The 22,038-nt window shown below is 39.8% G+C and overlaps 1 protein-coding gene across 2 annotated transcripts; it reads left to right on the top strand.

Annotated features, from left to right (window-relative positions):
* Positions 1 to 752: 752 nt before the first annotated feature.
* Positions 753 to 8,125, top strand: LLPH (LLP homolog, long-term synaptic facilitation factor). Of its 2 annotated transcripts, XR_010729144.1 has the most exons (4): positions 753 to 877; positions 2,453 to 2,664; positions 4,041 to 4,470; positions 4,886 to 8,125. XR_010729144.1 is itself a non-coding variant. In XM_066258199.1 (3 exons), exons 2-3 carry the CDS (start codon positions 2,460 to 2,462, stop codon positions 4,217 to 4,219), a joined length of 384 nt encoding a protein of 127 aa, XP_066114296.1. In that variant the 5' UTR covers positions 753 to 877; positions 2,453 to 2,459; the 3' UTR covers positions 4,220 to 8,125. The 2 variants fall into 2 exon arrangements, 1 of the variants encoding a protein (XP_066114296.1); XM_066258199.1 differs by having other exon boundaries at positions 4,041 to 8,125.
* Positions 8,126 to 22,038: the final 13,913 nt, after the last annotated feature.

Here is a 22,038-nt window from a genome sequence, read left to right as displayed (position 1 = left end):
CTCAGTTGCTTGATTATGCAAATGAGATGCAAAACCAACTTTAATTTCATTGGTGAACATGCACTAAAAGGCTGAAAGTACTGGAGTATCTGCATATTCTCTGATCCTCTAATTTTTGTGTGCAATAAAGCACTGGTGTTAAGTGACCAATATGCAATGTGACCATGACGCAGGCTTAGCACACTGTCTGGCATACGGTAATTAGCAGGTAAACATTGGCTGTACCGAATTAGTTTGATCCATTTTTTCCCTTTGAACTTGTCTTTGGGATGGGAAAGGCTGTTTTTGGTAAGAGCTTTGAGGTACAACTGACATACAAAAAATTGCACATATATACAGTGTACAAGTTGATAAGTTTTGACAGATGCGTAGATCCATGAGACCACTCAGGATGGGGAAACTTAAGGACTGCAAATGAAGATGGTCTCAATCGGCCTGTACAAGGACGGCTCGGTCTAAGGAAATCCACGAGCACTGAAGGTTGGCTGGGAGCTCCCTACCTGACAGCCAGGGTCAGCTGGCCAATTTTCCTCCTTGAGCAACAATCTCAGGGCTACCGGGCCACGCTCGAGAAGCAGGCCTGGCTGGCGCCCCAACCTCGCCGGGGACCCACTTCCTCATTCTTCAACGACCATATGGGAACCTGATAGGGAGGAGCCAGGCTGCCAGGTCCGCGGTCTGCACTCGCACCGAAGGCAAGAGGTGGGTACGCGCCCAGCTCCCCATGACCCCGCCTCTAGGCTCTCCGAGACGTCAGGCTCCCGGCGTGCAACGCGCCCGGGGGCGGGAGGGAGCAGAGAGGGCGGCCCGGAAGGCGGAAGTACGCGGACTTGGGGTCGACCTAAGCGTGTGCTCCGTGAGTGGTGGGTCTTTTCAGGTGAGTGGGTGCCCAGCGGGCGTGGGCCTCGGGGCAGTATTCGCCTCTCGCAGAAAAGCTCGTCCGTAACCTGGCCCCTCGCTAGCCAGCTCTAGGCGGTCCAGAGAGCCAAGCCTCCCTGAGGGAGGCGGTCTCCCGTGGCCTGGGTGGCGGCCCTCGGACTTCCCCGTGATCACTGCGAGCGGGGGTGCTCCTTGGTGGTTCAGGTTTGCTTCGCCTAACCTCGGCTCTCAAGGTTGTGTAGGGAACCCTTCGGGCCCCGTCGCGTGCAGGGCTTTGGTTGTGTAAAACACAAGGGAACAGACCGAGTTTGTGATTGCTGGCGTCCAGAAAAAAAGCTATTCCACTAGTCATTAACTGAACAAGTCTTTAACCCTTGCTGTGTGCGAAGAGCTATGTATTGGGGCAGCTCTCGGTGAAAACGACCTATGTAGCCTCTGCCTGGTGGAGCTCAGCCGTTCACCGGGGATGGCAGAAAATAAACAATTTCAGACGGTTACAAGTATTTAAAAGGAAGGAAAAGGATGATATCACAGAGAATAAAAGAAGGGAAGCTTAAGGTCAGAGAAGCCCCCTCTGAGGAATTGAGGTGAAGGAGCAAGCCTTGAGATCAGTTCTCAGGCACAGGGAAGCCGTATAAGGGACGTCCCCTCCCCACCCGAGTCACATCTTAATTATACACAATATGTAATAGCGTCATTGGTGTATAATCAACACAATAAACTTCATGTTTAAATTGTGTAAAGTAAGGTTTGGTACGTGTATACAAACCCAGCACAATTAATATGTTATAAATCACCCTCAAGAGCTTCCTTCTAAACTCTAATATCCTTATAATCCCTTTCTTACCCCACATCCTATCCCCACTGTTCCTGCGTTGTCACTAATTGGACTTTTTAAAGATGTAATTGGTGTTGGACGGTGAGATGGAGCATGAAATGGAAGATGAAGGAAGCAGGGGTCATAAATAACCTTGTAGATCTTGAATATCGGAGGTGGGAAGTCATTTAAAGAAAGGCAGTCATGTGCTCTCAGTTTTTTTAAAGCTTGCACTAACCACCTTGTGGAGAGTTTAAGGCTGGGAATAGAAGGATGGAGAGAAAGTAAATGGAAACAGACAAGTTTGAAATCTCTAGATTGACTTGAGGTGGTGGATAATGATGACTTGTGTGGGCACCCTGCAGAACTGAGGGAAATCGAGATTCAGTTAAAAGATACTTATAAAAGCATTTTATGATTTGTAAGTTATTGTGTAAATGTAAGGCGATGATGCTCTTTGCATTTTGGGGGAAATTAAATTTCCTCATGTAGTATGGAAACTGCAGGGATTTTCAGAATTGGCTTGATTACCAGTGACCACCAGGAGTTTTGATCTGGTGTACTTAATTGTTTAATAGCTGTATATGGCCAGGTAGATTCTCATATAAGTTGCACATTAAGCCATCATAAATCACGAAGAGTAGAGTTTTACCTTTCATTTGTTTGTATTTTTTAGAGATACCTTTTGATCTGGTTTTCTAAGCATTTGCCCCTTTTTGATAATAAATATTTGCTTTTGATTATGTATCTTCCCAGATAAAATATGGCTAAAAGCTTACGGAGTAAGTGGAAAAGGAAGATGCGTGCTGAAAAGAGAAAAAAGAATGCCCCTAAGGAACTTAGCAGACTTCAAAGTATTCTTAAAATAGATACTGATGTTTTAATGAAAGATGTTCAAGAGATAGCAACTGTGGTGGTTCCCAAGCATTCTGAAGAGAAAATCCAGTGTGTGGTGAAAGATGAAAAGGGTAAGTTTATGTGCTTTGTTAAAAAAAGAAATTCTGTCAGTTTCCTTTGGTAACTCTTTTTTCCTTTTCCCCTGTCTTCCATTCATTCTTACATGTGCATTCCTACAAAGCTCCTGCCATGCCCACATTATTTGTTGAAGGTTTATAATGTTACTAGAGAGTCAGTGCTAAACTATTTTATAGCCAGTTCCTGTGAATGGGCACATGTTACTGTATATGCAGAGTGAGCCTTTGATGCTTATACAGTAACCTTACTGTCTCAGAAACAGTGCTACAGGAATAGGCTACCCTAGACATCCTTGTTGGAAGGTACGCAATTTAGTCAGGGACTAGGCAGGATACAAGGAAGTCTTCATTTTACTCTCCTAGAAAGGCACCTAAAGTAATCATTCAACAACTAGTTTTTGAATACCAGACACTATTCCAAGTACTGTGCAAACAGTGATGAATATCAGAGAAATGGCCTCCATTCTAGTGGAATTTACATTGTTTTGGAGGAGAGAGAAAGTAAGTCAGGTAAGTGAATTAATATAATGTCAGGTGGTAGAGATCATGGAAGAGCTTGTATACCCTGTCAGTTCCCAGAGAGGGATATTCTGGGTATGTCCTTCACAGTAAATAAGGATGGTGATGGATGTACCACAGCATAGTTGTGCTGAGCGTCATGCCAAGTCTCCTTTTAGGAGAGCTGGATCTCTGGGAGAGCTGCATGTCTGCATGTTATCTAGAAAGAAAAGAGTAATTGCCCAGGATATACCCAGTGCTTCTCTGTTTCTGTCCACCTCTGTCATCTAAAGCCTGCTGTTCACTGCTACTCCACTTCCAAGTTCACATCATTAGAAGTGGCCATTCATTCCTAATCAACTCACTCACTTCTGAGGCCTGTCCTTTAGAAGTGTATACACACTTCTTATTGTCTCAACAATCTCATTTAAGTGCTTAAGAAGGCACTTAATCTAAGACATGTTCTTGTAACTCACATTTACTCAAAACCACATACTTATCCCTAATGCAGTAACCCAAATTCATATATCCTAAATGGTTCTTCTTTAACCTTTACTATTCCAAAGGACAATCGTGATACCATTCTTTAGAAAGTTTCTTGGTGGCCAAATAGTGATGTTCCTTTCCTCACAGATGCTTCTTATGTCTTTCATGGTTGTAGGAACACATGGTAGCATGTGTGTGATTCCACTGAAAGTGTTGTAAGGAGTTTCCGGGGTGTTATTCAAAGAGTAGTACACAAATAAGGGATCTTTTTCTTTTGTAGTTTCAAACCACTTTCACATTTTGTGTTCTCATTGCATTAATATACTTTTTTACAGAGTGTTTTTTTTCATTCATGAATATTAATAGTTTTTCCATTTTTTATTCAGATGACATGAAAATGGAGACTGATATTAAGAGAAACAAAAAGAGCCTTCTAGATCAGCATGGACAATACCCAATATGGATGAACCAAAGGCAAAGAAAAAGGCTGAAGGCAAAGCGAGAGAAAGGGAAGGGGAAGAACAAAGCCAAAGCAGTGAAGGCAGCTAAGGGCTTGGCCTGGTAGACTTCTGAAACAGAAGGTGCCACATGTGACAGATCTTTGATTAGAATATGTACACTGATTTCAGCTTCCACCAAAGGAAAACTTTGTTTCCATATTTTAACTGGACCTTTTCTTCAATTCAAACCCAATGTAACCCAAAACAAATGTTTTGGGAACTTGAATATTTTCTTTGATGAATGAAAGCTATAATGATATTTTAATTGAATGCTTTCTGATATGCAGGGATTATCAGACATCAAAATTCTATCAAGGCCCTGGCCGGTTGGCTCAGCGGTAGAGCGTCGGCCTAGCGTGCGGAGGACCCGGGTTCGATTCCCGGCCAGGGCACACAGGAGAAGCGCCCATTTGCTTCTCCACCCCTCTGCCGCGCCTTCCTCTCTGTCTCTCTCTTCCCCTCCCGCAGCCAAGGCTCCATTGGAGCAAAGATGGCCCGGGCGCTGGGGATGGCTCCTTGGCCTCTGCCCCAGGCGCTAGAGTGGCTCTGGTCGCAACATGGCGACGCCCAGGATGGGCAGAGCATCGCCCCCTGGTGGGCAGAGCGTCGCCCCATGGTGGGCGTGCCGGGTGGATCCCGGTCAGGCGCATGCGGGAGTCTGTCTGACTGTCTCTCCCTGTTTCCAGCTTCAGAAAAATGCAAAAAAAAAAAAAAAAAAAAATTCTATCAAGTATTAATGTGGTTGGCCATGGTTGTTTTTGGTATTAGTAAAGATGTATGATGTTTTACTAACTCAGATTTAAAGAAAACTAATTATATAGTATTATTTTAAAATGTAAAGTCAGTGGATTTTATAAGCAGTACTTGTTTAGAGTTTTGGTTTTGTATAATTCATAATAAAATGTATATCGGTCTTTATATTATATAGCCTAATATAATACAACGTTTCCAAGAGTATATTTCTCAGAATCGGTTTTTCCAGATGCATGGTGAAAATATACATTTTATGATCACATCAATTTGGAAAATGCTACCAACTTGAAGATAACAAAAAGTAATTGCTTAGTATTGTATTAATAAAGAAACTTAACTTTGACTCTTTGAAACTATTATTCAGAGGACTAGTATATATTGTTGCAAATGTTAGTACGTATACTGAAATTATTTTTTTTCAGTCTGTCTTGCTATGGTTTACTAATTTCATTCTTACTTTTAGTTAAGCCATTTAAAGTTAGTATTCCCTCTGAAATTTCACAGTACTCATATTGACCATCACTGTATGTCCACTAGAACAACACATATTTATTGAGTGCCTGCTGTGTACCAAAGACTTTGCCAGGGCTGGGGGCAAAGAGAACAGCACAAAGGTGTCTGCCCTTATGGGCAAAAGAGGCTGTTAACTTCAGAGGCAACACAAGTTGAAAGGGAGGTCTATTAAAATATGGTCACTTAGTCGTCAGGACACAGATCCTGTGCCAGGCAAACTGCTAGTTTGGGGCAGAGTACAGAGATAAGTAGGATATGACCCCAGTCTTTTAGTTTTGACTCTATAAAGCTTAATGCCAGTAAAATCTTTAAAATTATGTTATATAATAGAATGTTCTCAATTTACTCTGGTTAGTTCATCAAAAAGTTAATGGATAATTTTTAAATAAAATAATTTTTTTCAAAGAAGCTAATAGAAGATGTGAGTTGGAAAATAAATGTCATTCACGGCCTTTTTTACCTTTTTGTATAGTTATGAACAACAAAGGTAAAAAAGTAAGTGTTATTCATAAAATAAAGATGCTAACATCCAGTTTCGGCATTGAGAGTAGCAGCCTAAATAAACTAGCTAAATTATTTACCTTTTTTTCTATAGGGGATGTGTATTAGTGATGTTACACACTTAGTGCTTATTTATATGTTGGTAACATTGACAGAACATTTTTTAAACTGAGTTTTCTTCAATTTGAGGTCCGAGGCCAATGCCTAAGACATGTTCTTGTTTTCTTTGGCTGACAACCTATAGCTTGACTCCAGTAGTAGTTGCTTTCAGCTTTCATCCAGGCCTCATAATGATGTAGGTATGTTCACTTAAGTTTGTCCAGTCATGAAGTTTGTCCAGTCAATTTAACTTAAAATCGAAAATCAAAGCACCACAATCAAAAAACTTATTTGGAAAATGTGTTTTCAGGCGTCCCATATCTTCTGGAAATCAAACAAATTGTATGACTCTAGGTTGCGATGGGCCATCTAGGCACTGAATTGGACTGTACTGCCAGCAAGATTTCCCACCTCCAAGTTTTTTCAGGAACTATAGACTGGCAATCAAAAATGAGTGCAGGGGTGTGATCACTCCTTTGCTTCATCCCTAAAAATTCTAAGGTAAGAAGTATAACCTGACTGGTGGTCGCACAGTGGATAAAGCGTTGGCCCAGAATGCTGGGGTCTCTGGTTTGAAGCCCAGGAGTTGCCCACTCTGAGCAGAGGCTCATCAGCACAGGTATCATTGGCTTGAGCAGGGACATAGCCCACGTGATCCCAAAGCTCGTCAGCTTGAGCCCAAACATCACTATGTGAAAAGCCCATGCTGGTTTGAACAAAGGGACACGAGGCCATACTTAAAAAAGCAATCAATGCACGACTAGAGAGAAAAGAGCAACGAGTTGATGCTTCTCAGCCTCTCTCCCTTCCTGTCTCTAGCTCTGAAAAAAAAAAAAGTGGCCCTTACCCATTAGCTTAGTCAGTTAAAGAATGTCTTCCTGAAACAAGGTTGTGGGTTGGATCCCTGATAGGTACACACATGGAAAACAACCAAAAAATGAATGACTGAGTGGAACAAATGCTTCCCTTCCCCCTCCCCTCTCTCTCCCTCTTTCTGTCTCTGAAAATCAGTTAAAAAATTAAGCCCTGGCCGGATAGCTTGGTTAGTTAAAGCATTGTCTCGAAGCGCACAGATTGCCAGTTTATCAGATTGCTATGATCCTGTCAGGACACATAGAGGAACAGCTCAATGTTCCTGTGTTTCTCTCTCTCCCAACCTCTCTCAAAAACAAACAAACAAAAAATAGAGCAATATCCTTTACTCTTTCAAGTGAGTAAAGTTTGTTCTTTTGGAAATTTGTCATCTTTTTATTTAACACATTTTCCAGGGAATTGCTGTAAAACCACCAGATGGAGCTGCAGCTAAGCTCCAAATCATTTTTTGGAATTAGGCTGAGTGGTCTAAATCACGTTCTGAATTGAATGCAACATTTTCTTTTTGTTCTTTTTAAGAAATTAAATTTAAAATTAAAATAGTTAAGGATAGTCAAAATCGCTTTCATTTGTTGCTTCATATGTCAGACTTTCGTCAAAATTATTTAACCCTAAACTCTTCAAAGTATTAACTCATCCAACAATCTATGACTTGGGTATTAATATCTTTATTACGCATGGGAAACTGAGGTACACAGGCCATACAGCTAAAACCGGGGTGGTTGGGATTCAAATTCAGAAAGGCTCAGAGGCTACAATTTTAGAGTGTCACTGTTTCTAAAGGATGTGCAAACTTGCTAAGAAAGAAAGGTAGTGTTAGGGTAGGGTATATATTTTGGTTTAGTCCATGGTGCAAATTCAGGGTCAGGTAGAGAACAGGTTTAGCAGAGAAATGATTTATTGAACCCTTCTCAAATCTTTGGGTCTAAACAAAACTGGGGTTCCCTAAGCAGCACTCCCTTAGAATGGACTGACTTCATCCCAAAAGAGAAGCCCAAGATCAGTGGTGCGCAAGCTACTAATCAGAAAAGAAATGTGAACTACAGCTCTAAGAATCAAATAGTGGTTTTAGTCACTTCTTTTTTCTCGTTCTCTTTCTTTTTCTTTTCTTTTTTGTTTTTTGTTTTGCCTCTTTATTTGCTTTAGTTTCCAACATTGTGCACCTTTGCATATTTGTGTTATATATGAAATGTTATTCTTTAATTAAAAACTTTTTTAATTTATTGTGTTTACATGGTTTCAAGTGTCCCACTCAATATAACACCCTCACCCCTGCATCACGCCCCCATACCCCATGCAAAGACTCTTTCATTCCCATTCCACCTTCTTTGTCCCCCTCACCTCCATCCCCCTTTCTCTCTGGGATAAAAAAGCAGTGGTACATATACACAATGGAATACAGTGTGGCCATGAAAAAGAAGGAAATCTTACCTTTTGTGACAGCATGGATGGACCTGTAGACTATTATGCTAAGTGAAATAAGCCAGGCAGAGAAAGAAAAATATCATGATCTCACTTATATGTGGAATCTAATAAACAGAGGCAGGATCACAAGGAACAGAAGAACAGCTCTCAGAGGGAAGGGGAATGAGGAGATGGGATCAAAGAAGGTGAAGAGATTAGTCACTTTTTTCCTAATGTCACATTGATGTAGATACACCCCCCCCACACACACACACCCTGATTCACATGCTGTCTAGCATAAATATATACCAGAATATATTTACTTATTAGGAAATTTGGATATTTTCAAAATTTGGATCTATATCTGGAATATGATTGTTAGGAGTTGGAGAAGAAAAAATAACTGTCTATATCAGTGACTTGATTTAAATACCTGAAATGGACTGAGTAATGATGGTGAGGGGTAGTGGTGTGTGGTTTAGACTAGTGAAGTGCTAGCCACAAAGTAAGGTAAATAGAAGAAATCTAAAGAGATGAAGGAACTGCCAAATTTATAAATTCTGCATTTGAAATGCAGATGTTGGGCTGTTGACTAAGCTTACTAAGTGACTGACTTCTAATGCCACCTGGCAGAGTGATTCAAATTCATGTTGGGCACAAAATAGAATTCTCTTTTCCTGCATTTGCCAGAATATAAAAATATCATTGCAGCAGACACCAGTTTTACCAGAAAATGTAGGAGGAGAGTGAGGATCTGTTAAGTACTCATGCCAAGTCGGAGGCCTCTCTCCTGTTCCCAAGGCCCTGTCATGTAGCAGGAAAGCTCGGGCCAGGTTTGTGCCTACTAGCAACCCTAAATTTTACATCCTTGAATGTCAAGGGTCTTCTGCACCCATTTTAGAGCAGGAGAGAAAATATAATGTTATGTCAAAGAAGACTCATTGGTAGAATAGTAATAACATTTAGAGAATGCATACTGTGTTAAATGCTTTACCTGTGTTATTTCATTTAATTCTTAAAACAATACTATGGGATCAATACTCTTATTACCCCTATTTTCAGATGAGGAAACAGTTTTGAAGAGGTAAGTAAACTGGCCAAATTCCTGCAGCTGTTCAATAGTGAGCATGGCTATTGCCGAGTGTAGATGAATGAATGCTCTGATGGGAAACTTCAGAGAGACTGCTTCAAGCTACAGAAGAACCTTCTAACTAAGATGTTGGGAGGTGAGAGAAACAGTGTGGGAGTATTTCTCTGTTCAGCTAAGGCTGGACAACCACTTGTTTGGAATGTAGCAGAATGGATCAAACATTGTACAGTAGTCCTCCCTTACCTGCAGGGAATGCAGTCAAGACTCCCAGTGGGTGCCCAAACTGCAGATAGTACGGAACCCCATATAGACCCTGTTTTTTTCTATACATACCTACTTATAATAAATTTATAAATTAGACACAGTAAGAGATTAACAACAACTAAAAATAAAATAGAACCATTATAGCAATACAGTTGACCCTTGAAGACACGGGTTGAACTGCAAGTGTCCACTTAAAGGCAAGTTTTTTCCAATAAATATACAATCAGCTCTCCTTATCCCTGGGTTTTGCATTTGTGAATTCAACCAACCATGGGTCAAAAACAGTATTTTTGATCTGCAGTTGGGAATCCAAGGATGCAGAGGGCTAACCAATGGTGGGATTCAATCTGATCGCACCAGTTCGGCAGAACTAATACCTAATTTTTTGTTGAGTTCGGCAAACCGATTGTTAAAACGATACTTTTAATCAGGGTTCTCTCTAAGGTGGTGCCGGAGCAGCTGCCCAATGTGGAAATCACAAATTTACATTCCTTACTCTTTTTTAACATTCATCTGCACAACAGCGTATTCTAAGTGCCCGTAGTGATGTTCATTTAGTCCATAGGTGAAAAAAATTGCAAGTGAGGATGCCAATCAAGAAGCAATATGGGAATATATTAAATAACAGTTTTACTGTTTTTTTGTCAGGTATTATTTAATATTTTTCATTAATATTTAAAAAATCTTTCTTATAACCTAGTTTTGTGTACCTCTTTTATTGTTCTTATTTAAGTATTAAATGCATGAAATAACAAACTACCTTTTGGTATATCTTTTTTTATACTTAAAATGGTCATTAGGGCAGAGAACCGGTTGGTTGTTAAATTATTTGAATCCACCACTGGGGCTAACTCTGTATGTTGTTCTACACTATGATACATGAAAGACTGGAGCATCGCAGATTTTGGTGGGGAGTCCTGGAACTATCTTTGGACATCAAGGAACAATTATAATTAAGTTTTTAGGGAGTTAAAAGGTATACATGGTGTTTTGACTGCATGAGAGGTAGGGTCAGGGCCCCTAGCCTGTGCACTGTTCAAGGGTCAAGTGTATACTGTAATAAAAGTTCTGTGAATGTGGTCTCTCTCAGAATACCTTCCTGTTCTGTGGGTACAACGTGGATGCACAGGACACAGGGAGAAGCTCATCTCAGGCAGGGTGGAGCCAGACAGCTCAGGTTTCATCATGCAACTCAGAATGGCGTGAATTGTTTAGTTTTGGAATTTTTCACTTAATATTTTCAAACTGCAGTTGACCACAGGTAACTAAAACTGACGAAAGTAAAACCTCAGGTAAGGTGGGGACTACCGTGTGTGGAATTTGGGTTGCAAGTTGCTCAAGTCCTTTCCAGTCACATACCTTGCGAAACTGTCATGTCTGACAAGTATTGTGCTTGCTTTGTGCTACAGTCTTCTGGCACTACGTGATTGCAGATTTAAGTTCCTTTTGGTGGAAATAACAAAATCTGAAATCTCCTTAAATTTGTTAATGTTAAGTCTGCTATTCATTCCACTAAGTTCCACTTTAAAGTATGGGGAAAAAAAACATTGTAAACATCTGCTTTAAACAATGAATGGGATAAAGTCCCCTGCATTTTAATTTAAAGAATGGCATAGTTTTATAACACATTAATTTTATAATATGCAGAATGTATTTAATTTCCTAAAGTGATGACTTATCTTGTCATTGTGCTATCTTATGAAACACTTTTCACTCTCACATTGTGTCTTTATAGTTTTCAATATCAGAAAAACCTTTAAATAGTCTTGGTTGGGTAACTGCTAGTACATATGGTATTTCTGATCCACGTAATAAAGTACATTTGTCATGTATCTTGTGATCTGCATACCTTTCAGCTGTTACTTCATAAATCTGTTCCATTGGAGAACTGCTTTGTACAGCAATGGTTGAAGCTGCTTTTAATAAACTAATATTTTGTGTCTCATATGTAATCAACAGGGAGTATTATAGACTTGTGCCTCTGTGGAGAAACATTCCACTAAACTTCTTTTCTCTTGACAATAATGGGGAAAAAAATAGCTTGGGAAAAGCACAGATGTTCGAGAACATATGTTGTTTGCTCCTAAAAGTCAGCTGAAGATCTTTTGTATTGCTCCAGGATTTTTTCAAAATGCTTTAGAGAAGAAACAGCTTGAGATATGTGATGGGGAGAAGACAGTTACAGATTTCAGTGAGAGACCAACATTGGGTGCTATTTGTCAAAATCTGAAAATTCCTCACCTTGCTAGCATAAAGAGATGATATTCTTGAGCAGAGCTGTAGGCAGCTGGCCAGACATTGGCCATTCCCTCATGCTTCCCTCCCAAACATAAGCAGGCACTGTGTTCTTGTTTCTGTTTTTGTTCTGTCCCGAACTTCAATTAAGTGTCTTCAAAAAAGCACAGGTATTTAGTGATTCAGGTAATCTCTTGAGAAATTGGATAGGGACTATAGGGACTATTGTTTTTCTTCAGATGTGGAAATTTGCGCGGTTAGTTCTCCCTGGTCTAAGGTGATTGGTTATTGATAACTGTGTAGGAAAATATTCTTGGAAAGTGCTTGCGAAAAGGAAGCTATCCACCTTAGGTGAAGCTGGCATGGACGACCTTTCTAAGCCTATGAATCTTTAGGAAGAGTTGCCATAAAGAGAATGGAACCAGCTGTTTCAAATCTTCACTGAGGAAATGGGTTTTAACTGTAGCAGAAGGGATTTGGGTTAAATGTAAAGAAGAACTTCCTGAATGTGAGTGTTATTTAAAGCCAGGTATGCGTTAAAATGAGGCTGTTGAATTATCTCTGGAGGAGAGAAAAAAAGAGAGAGTGTCTGTGTGCTAGAGAAAGAAATGGGAGGGGGAGGGGGAGAGCCCTACTTAATTAAGACTGTTAAAGTTTAATTCTGCCCGATGGTCATAAGTCCTTTATTCTCTTTTCTCAAACTCACTTCTCAGGTTACGAGGTTTAAAAGGTCAGACCTGAAGAATATACTCTATAGTTGTTAAAACTAAAGTGCCAGAGGATCCCGTAGGTCTAGAGGTCCTTTTGGTGTAATTCTTAATTGAAAGGAAATGCTAAGGTGTGACCAATGGACGAGGAAATTGACCCGTGGTTAATTTTCCACCCTTGTCATTAAAGACTAGTGTACACACTGAGCTCACAGTGCTAGAGAGAAATACGGCATTGAGCAATTTCTGGAAAGGCAAAGGATAGGCTGAGACCACTTGGACTTGGGATGAGTTCAAAGGCTGAACAACAGGAATGGCCCTATTACTGCTGGGCATGTGCCTGCTGAATATTTGAACCAGGATCTCTCCAGCAAGACCAGAGGGTTGCCAGTCAAACTTGGCACTTTGAATTCCTGAGAGCAGAGACTGTCAGGACACGAAAAATGGACACATTTTTCTTTCCTCCTGGCTGTCACCGCCCTGCCTTGGGGCCCATTTGGTACACTCTTGTGAATTTACTTTCCTTTGCATCCCTTTACTTTTAGACTTTCTCCTTCAGTCTGTATTTCTTATATATTGCTTTAAAAAATATTTTTAAATAAAAACTTGAAGCTGTCAGTCAAACATTTTTAATTTACATCTTAGGAGAAAAATATCCACCATGTTTAGTGATAAGTGATTTTTGTTTATAAATGACACTGTTGTTTTTCTTTGTGACCCACTGACAATAGTAGAAATAGATTTCTTGCTTGTATGTTGTTTCTCTTCATCACGTTGTCTTTCTTCCTCTGTATTTGCCTCCCACAACCCCATTCTTCAATTTCTTTCTTGATCTCAAATCACCACCCTTCTTGCATTCGTTCTCTGCCTCCCCACTTGGCTCTTCCCCTTTCATCTCAGTCTTTTCACTTACTATGTTTTTCCTCCTCTTCCTTTTCACCCTCATCTCCTCACCTAAACTGGATGCGTAAATAAAAAATATGCTTTACAACAAGGGCAGGCAATAGGGCTGGCCATCTGTTTTTGTAAATAAAGTTTTATTGGGACATAGTCATGCTCATTTGTTCATGTGTTCTCTGGCTGCTTTTGTGTGGCAAAGGCGAATGATTTCTTTGGCCTGCAAAGCCTAAAATATTGACTGTCTGGCCTTTTAAGAAAAAGTTTGCTGCCTCCCACTTTAAATATTTACTCTGTTTATTAAATGAATGCTTTGTTCTTTATTTGGAAATTCAGGTGAATTGGATCTGGCTTATGTCTCCCATCCTTAGTTAATGAAATTCGGTTGCATTTTATATTTGCAAGTTCCCTCCCCACCCCACCCCCAATTTCTTACTTGAAGGCAGTTGTATCCAAAAGAAAAAAGACAACCAAATTCACCCTCAGTAAGTATCAATGCAAGGAGGGTGACACCAGAGGGCTGTCATGTTGTGGGTGTGTTTAGATGTGTTCTCCACCTTCTACCTTTAACTGGGCTTCTTTTAGTCTTTGGACAAAAAAAATACATCATTCCATTGTAAAGCTTTCCAAAAGTCTCATATAGCTAACGTTTCCTTTGAACCATTTTTGGAAATGTTAGATGCTGAAGAAAGGGCTCTGTTTTAATTTAATATGGCACCTAGAATACTAACACATATGAAAGCATTCCAATTTAGTTTGATTTGGTGGGTGGTCTAGCTGAAAATGTTTTACCCAAATACACTTACAGGTTGGTTTCATTAACATGAAATTAATATGAACTAAAATAGTCATAAGGTTTAAGGTTGAAACATGTTTTAGAGATCACCTATTTTAACCCTGTGTTTTTTTTAACAGATGAGGAAACTGAGGTCCTAATTTTTATAAGATATTAGGAGTTCATGACAGAGTTCAAGAGCTCACATCTCTATTCTCAGACCAGTCTTTTTCTAAACAATAACACATTGACTACCATCACACAAACAGTACCATTCTGCTTAATGTCAAGATTAATTTTAGTCTTTTCCTTTCTAAAAAAAGAAAGACTGCTAAATGAAACTATAGTGTGTGACCAGTGGTCCCTTCTGCAGGTCTATTTCTGCAGTGATTAATAGCCAAACCTTTTCCATTGCCTCTTTGACTCATAGGTAGTATAATACCTTTAATTAAAACAAAACAACAAACCCTCTTTCCCTGGATTTTAAATTTTTAAAAAATATTTTGGTCTTTAATTCACCTTGTATAGTTGTCCATTTTTATTTTTGTACATTTTATTATTTCATGACAATAACACATGTATTTAGTAGAAAATTAAAAATTCTAGAAAAGTTCAAATGACATGCAATCACTCATAATACAACAACCCAGAGAATACATATATGAAAATATTTTTGTAATTGTCTTAACATTGTATAATTTTATATCCTTTCTTTCTTAGATTTGTAACATGAAAATTTTTCCCATGCCTCTGAAAATTCTTTAAAAGTGTTGTTTGATAAGTTCCCTCTTATTCTGTCTTGTGGGTAAACTATAAATTTTACTATTTGCCTATTTTTGGACATTTAAACTTTTCCAAAATATTTTTTGCTATTAAAAATATTTTCCTATAATAGTAATGACCTTACATGTAAATCCTTATCTGCTTATATTCTTGTAGAAGAATTCTAGAAGAGTATGAACTTTTCTTTAAAAGACCCCTGATCCACATTGCCAAACCACTTTCCCAAAAGGCTGAAACAATTAATCCTTCCAGGAGTGTGTGACGGCCTGTCTGGGGCACACTTGAAGGGCTGTAAATTAAGCCTTTTAAAACATTCCTTTCAATATGTCACTCTCCAGCTAGAGAAATTCCCATGGCTGCAAGATCAAATCTAAGCTTCTTAGTGTACGCTCTTCCATTTCTTCACTTCCAGTTGATTCTCAACCACAGCAGTCTGGCATCTGCCCTCATCCATCTGCCTGGAGGCATCAGGGAAACAGCCCTGGATGGACTAAGTATCAGGAAACTAGGATTCAAATCCCAGCCCTGCCACTTAGTAGTATGTGACCTTGGCCAAGTAACTTCATTTCTTTGAGCCTGTTTCCAGAGCGTTAAAATGGAAATAATAAAACAGACCTTGATTTGTGGGACTCTTGTGAGATAATATATGTAAGAAATGTTTTTAATCTGTGGAGCACTGTGTAAACATTAGCGGGTGCATTGTTACTGTAACTACTCTTGAGAGTAGTGTGGTGGTTATTAGTGCTGTCCACCAAATATTTCTGATTCCCTTCAGGCTCGTGGTAAAATTTCACTTCCCCACCCCCTTCATTGGGATGTGGCCACATGACTGACTGTGGCCAATACCATATGAGGTGACATGTATACTAATGGACAAAAGCTTTTAAGAGCTAGGCCTTCGCCAGCTACTCTCCCATCCTGTCTGCTGAGGTGAAGGGCAGTGATGTAGATGGTTGCCCTGTGAGCCAGGATCCTGGAGAAAGAACATCAGTGTGGAGAAGACTTATGCCCAACCAGGGATGGATGTGTATCTCGAGCAAGAGTTAGACTGCTTTTCTAAAGCTCCCAGGTTTGGGGGTTGTTTTTGCATTCTAACCTAACAATATGAGCCTAGTCTCAATTCTTCTTTCTCTGTAGGATTTGATATCGTTGAGATTCTTGAAACCCTCTTTTCCTTTGACTTGGTGTCATTAACACTCTTGGTGTTTTCCTTCATCTCTGACAACTGCTCTGTCTCCATTTTATTCTCTTCCTCCACTTTCCACTGAAATATGGAGGTAAGATGAGCTCCTGACCCCATCATCTCCTTTTAGTACATGGTTACCTTTGTCAACTTTGTTTACGATCACGGCTTTAAATGTTATGTCTTTTTAACATTATGTGTTTGAAAAAGGTTTCCAGTTTGGGGATCATTGGTGTTTACCTTTTTTTATTTTATGCCTTGAGGGCAGGGACTTTGGCTAGACTGGAGCCAGATGTCTCTTTCACTTACCTATCAACAAGGTTTAACCTCTCAGCACTTTGGTTTCTGCATCTAAAACATGGGGATGACGGTAGTTGTTACCTCATAGGTGGCTGTGAAGATTAAATAAGAAAGCACAAGTAAAACACCTTCAGTGCCTACCTAGCTTATGGTAGCTCACTGTAAAGGTGGTGGTTGTTTTATTGTTACATGTCTTCTTATCTCTCTCCTTCCTAAATTCCACTTTCGGTTTCTGGTAAGATATGCTTAGAAGGAAAAGCCCCATAACAAGTATTTTGTTGTAGGTTAATATCACATTGATATCTGGTCTGTTATTGGGAGTGAAAAATTGGTGCCTTTATTCTGGATGTACTTTGTACACAGTGTTTGCTTTGTTTTCTGAATTGAAGTATTATTGCCTATAGGTGGATCAGGCCTTCCAAATTCTCACAATAATCCCAACTCCCTGTAGTTTTATAAACAGTAAACTGACTGACCCTGGTAGGACATCTGCCTTGGGCAAACCGGCTCTCCTATACTCCCTGACCTCTCCCTGATAGACTCTGGGTCTATCACTGCCAGGGCATCTTGGTTTCCACTGGCTTTTCCCCTAAGAATGTTAAGAATCTCTCTTTTTTGTATTTTTTCATCCTGGTAAAATATATATAACATAAACTTTACCATTTTAACCATTGTTAAGTATACAATTCAGTGGCACTAAGTAAATGCATTCACAATGTTCTGCAACTATATATAACCGCTGTCCATTTCCAACTTTTTCACCATCTCAAACAGAAACTGTGTACCCATTAAACAATAACTCCCCAATCCCTACTGCCCCCAGCCTCCGGTAACCATTATTCTACTTTCTATCTCTATGAATTTGCCTATTTCTAAATATACCTCACAATAGTGGAAGCATACAATATTTGCCCTTCTGTGTCTGGCCTTTCTCACTGAGCATAATGTTTTCAAATTTCATCCATGTGGTAGTATGTGTCAGAATTTCATTAATTTTAATGGCTAAATAATATTCTCCTATATAAATGTATAACATGTGTTTATTTATTGATGGACAGTTAGGGATGTTCCGCTGAGAATATTTTGAGGCCCGTGGTATTGTCTTATCCAAATTCTGCATTCTTGGACAACCTTCCCTTCTTGAAACTCCTTTGTCTGTATCCCTGGTCTGCCTCAAAACCATATACTGAGTGATGAAATATTGGGGAAGGGGTCAGGAAGGATCAGAGGGAGAGTTCACAGATTATATGAATGTGATAGTTGATAGATATTCTTTTTGCAAAAAACATATGATTTTAAAAATACTCTTGGTTAACAATTATAATCATCATGCAGGTTTCACATTTTTGAAGGTGGCTGATTTCTTGTGTTTTTTTAAAAATACTTTTTGAGTGCTCCAGATAGCTTTTTTTTTCTTATTTTTTTACCTTTTGGAAAGTTGTTGGTGGGATATACACAGAGCCCCTCAGTGCTGTACTGATACTGACTTACGACATCTATTATCTTGTTTGGTGATTTAACTTCTGAATTTAGGGTGTTGTATAGCTCATGTTTTTGGCACTGTGTTTTAAGTTTCTCCAAGGAGACTATTCGGTGCTCTGGTATATCCAGATAAAAAACATACATTTCTTAGAGGATTTGATGCATATTTGGCACTCCTTTAAACATTTCCTTTTACTTTCTGTTTCTTCCAGTGATATCCAGCACAAAGCATGCAGATAGTAGACTTGCTACAGTTTACTATTTAACAAATTGGTTAGTCTATTGATTTCAGCTTTCCAAATTGCCTGATCTTTTTTTTTTCCTTTTTTAATAGACACTACAATATTTGGAATATTCATCTTCCTGTATAACCACAGACATTCTAATTTGGGTACATTCTATACTGATCTTGAGCTATAATACAAATTATCAGTTTATATTAGCCTTGCAGATATATAGAAAACAAATTTCAGAGGCAAAGGAATGAAGTTTTTTCTTGTTAAATCTTGTCTGTTGCTGTAGGCCTGTGCTAGTTTGCATCCCTTCTTTATGTAATGAACTATTTTAGTGCTTATTATAGTATCTTAACTCCCTGGGATTTACCAAGGACAAATGTGATCTTAATATTATATTGTATTTCATTTCACAGGTATGTTTCATAACCTCCATAGTTATTCATATGCAATCCTGTTTTCTTTCAAATGTGTTAATAAAATACATTAATGTTGGCTTGACTCCAAAACCTGATAATGTCATTTTTTAAGTAAGCGATAAAACTTGTGACAATAAAGCACTTGGAGATCTTTGGATGCGTCCTAACTATACAAGTGGGGAAACGCTTAGTTCCTTATAGAGTTAAATTAAGGTCAGACCTGGTTTCCGACACGAAGTTCAGATATATTGGCAGATCCCCATGCTTGCATTTATTATACTGTAATTTGGGGCTTAAAGAGTTATATCCAGTCCATCCCCAACATCTGGATAGTGTTTATAACGATCACATTTGATCCTAATGTAATTTTGTTGGGGAATTCACTAGAATTCCTCTGTTGGCTACATTACAACTGAATATGAGATCTGCTAAAATATTACCAAAAACTAGTGAATATCCACAGAGAATAAAAAATAGATAGATTTCACCCCCCTTCCCACCCCCTTGCCACTAACACATCGTATTCATTTATCTGGGCTTCCTTGTCTCCATTGATAAAAATGGGGGCGATGCTTTCACAGCAGCCAACATTTGTCAAGGGTTTGGAACCTTGAAAAGCAGAGCAGGCACAAAAATCTTTCAAGGATGATTAGTGTACACGTGCAACCACACGGCAGTGTCACAGACAACAGATATGGATGACATGAGCTCAATGCAGATTTTTCCTTTCATTTTCAGTTTGATTTAGATGCTGTTCCTAGGGTTAGGAAAACATCACTTGGAAAGCAGAGCCAAAGGTTAAAACCACCCTGCCCCCATCAGTGGAAGTCCCAAATGAATCAAGTTGAACCTTTTAAGGCTGTTAAAGGGAACCTTTAATTATGTGAGGCAGACAAGGGAGAGGGCATGTGGGAAGTTTGCAGTTTGAGGACCTCCCAGCCCCGCCAGCAGGAAGATTATTAGCATATTTTTTGTACCTGGTGCATACCTGTGTACCCTTCCCATAAAATAAATTTAACATTCAAAAAGAGACAGATGGGAAAGGAAAAAGACAGAGAAGGACAGAGACTGTAACAGCCTTTAGAGAGGGAGAATCGTTTCATTAAATCTACACAGCGTATGCTTTTCTGATGCATCGCATATGCAAGTCTATGCAAATTATTTAATGACAGTGCACTAAAAATAATTTCCATTTTCTCCCACGCTTGTGAGAGAATATTCCTTTTCATCAGATTAGATGACATCCTCTACAAACTTTTGGGGGTTTCAACCTAATTTACCATACTACAGAGTTAGGGTAATTTGAAATAAAGCAATCAGTGGGCTGAAAAGAACAAAGCCAAACCCCGTTCTATCTTTAAGATGAGGAGCCTGCCAGCTGTGTGAGCCCCTCAGGGAAGTCTTCCCCCTCCCCTCCTCTCCCTGCTCCCGAGCACCCGAGGCCTCAGCAGAGTTTCCCGAGGCCGATTGCCTTGTTTTGATGGCATCTAGTCAGATCTGTTTCCCATCCGCAGAGCTTGCCTGCGACGCTGCATTCCATTCAACCTCCCCCGACTGTCACAATTTACAGGACTGCCTCAAAGCAGCGAGGGAAAGATGAATTCACACGCGTTATAAACTTTTTCACCTGGGGAGGTCATGGACCCCTGAAGGGTTCTTCAAAAACGGTCTAAAGGGGCCATATATATTCCATTCTAGAGGTTCTGGGGAGAGGTAGCAACATTGAGTGTATTACCATGGATGGGCCAGGAAAGTCCCTGCAGGAAAGAATTCATGAGGGGCACACACCAGGAAGTGACAGCTACCTATCAGTGGTGACTGAATTGCGAGGGTAGTGCCAGCTGTGAAGCCTGTTTTGGGGGCGTTGGTCACAGTTGGGCGAGCTCTGTGTTGCACAATTCCAGGGGTGCCATTGTCTTGTTGAATCTGTACGATTGACGCCTACAATTCTCCAGCAGATGGCAGTAAAGCGTCTTGAGAAGAGAGTTAGAAAATCACATCAAGCTGCAATTTGAACTAAGACTGGTTGGCCTCCCTTTTCAATGTCCTCTGTTTTATAGGTGCTGGTGTTTAGGGAAGGGAAAGATTTTAATTGCTTAAACTAATTCCCTGCAAAGTGTTAGCAGATTAGGTTTAAATATCATTTATACTAAGGCTGCTAGGGATTTACTAGCCATCAAGATATAAAAGAGAGAAATTTAATGGTGAAATTTCATGTCCTCAGACAAGTAGTAAGACTTTCCCTCTTTTTTTCTTTAAATCCACCTTCCCCCCAAGGTAAGGACTCAAGCAGGATTCTGAGTTTGAAGCACTGAGGTTTGTTTCCTGTGGCATAGGAAGGGGTTTCTTTTATTTATTTATTTTTTTCAGTGAAGGAGGGAGAGAGAGAGAAAGAGAGAAAAACAGAAAGACAGGAAGGGAGAGAGATGAGAAGCATCAACTCATAGTTGTGGCACTTTAGTTGTTTATTGATTGCTTTCTCATATGTGCTTTGATTGAGGGGCTCCAGTCCAGCCAGTGACACTTTGCTCAAGCCAGCAACCTTGGGCTCAAGCCAGAGACCTTTGGGCTCAAGCCAGTGACCTTTGGGCTCAAGTCAGTAACCTTAGAGTCATGTCTATGATCCCACACGCTCAAACCAGAGAGCCCGCGCTCAAGCTGGTGAACCTGCACTCAAGCTGGTGAGCTTGGGGTTTCCAACCTGGATCCTCAGCATCCCAGGCCAACACTCTATCCACTGAACCACTGCCTAGTCGGGTGGGAGGGGTTTCTTATTTAAAGTTTGTTTACAACCTTTGGATCTGACAGAGATAGAAAAGAGCACTCATTGTAATCAATTAACTGTTTAAAAATTATTCATAACCAAAGTAGGACCTTTCTATGTGCAGGCAGGAAATCACAGCTGTGGTTTTCTGAGTGCCTACTGTTTTTCTATTCATTGTTTTCCTCAATCCCCAAGGAACACAGGTCAGGTAGTTAATGTTTCTCCCACTTTACTTAGAAGAGGATGAATGTTCAGGAAAATTAGGGAACGCAAAGAAAGTCTCTCAATTAGCATATGGATTTAAATCTTAACCTGCCTGACCCCAAAGACCTACCTCATGTCAGTAGAGGGTTCTGTCGTGTGACTATTAAAACTGGAATTAAGGGAGACTTTTTCTTATTATGTTTTTTTTTCTGCCTAGGAAAACCATGCACGACAAATACAGTCACAAATAGGTTTCTGTCCTTCCATGCCTCCTTCCCACCCTGCCACACTCCCACTGGCAAACACAGGTCATGTTTCCTGTGTTTTCTTTTTTTTTTTTTGATGGTGGGCCATTCTGTTTATTGGTGTCTCACCAAGATAGGCAAGCCACAAGAGAAGACAAGG

This window comes from Saccopteryx bilineata, chromosome 2, assembly GCF_036850765.1.
Source record: "Saccopteryx bilineata isolate mSacBil1 chromosome 2, mSacBil1_pri_phased_curated, whole genome shotgun sequence".
In the NCBI taxonomy this organism is placed as follows: domain Eukaryota; kingdom Metazoa; phylum Chordata; class Mammalia; order Chiroptera; family Emballonuridae; genus Saccopteryx; species Saccopteryx bilineata.
The sequence above is the reverse complement of the archived record's forward strand: the minus strand, read 5'-3'. Positions and strand labels throughout refer to the sequence as shown.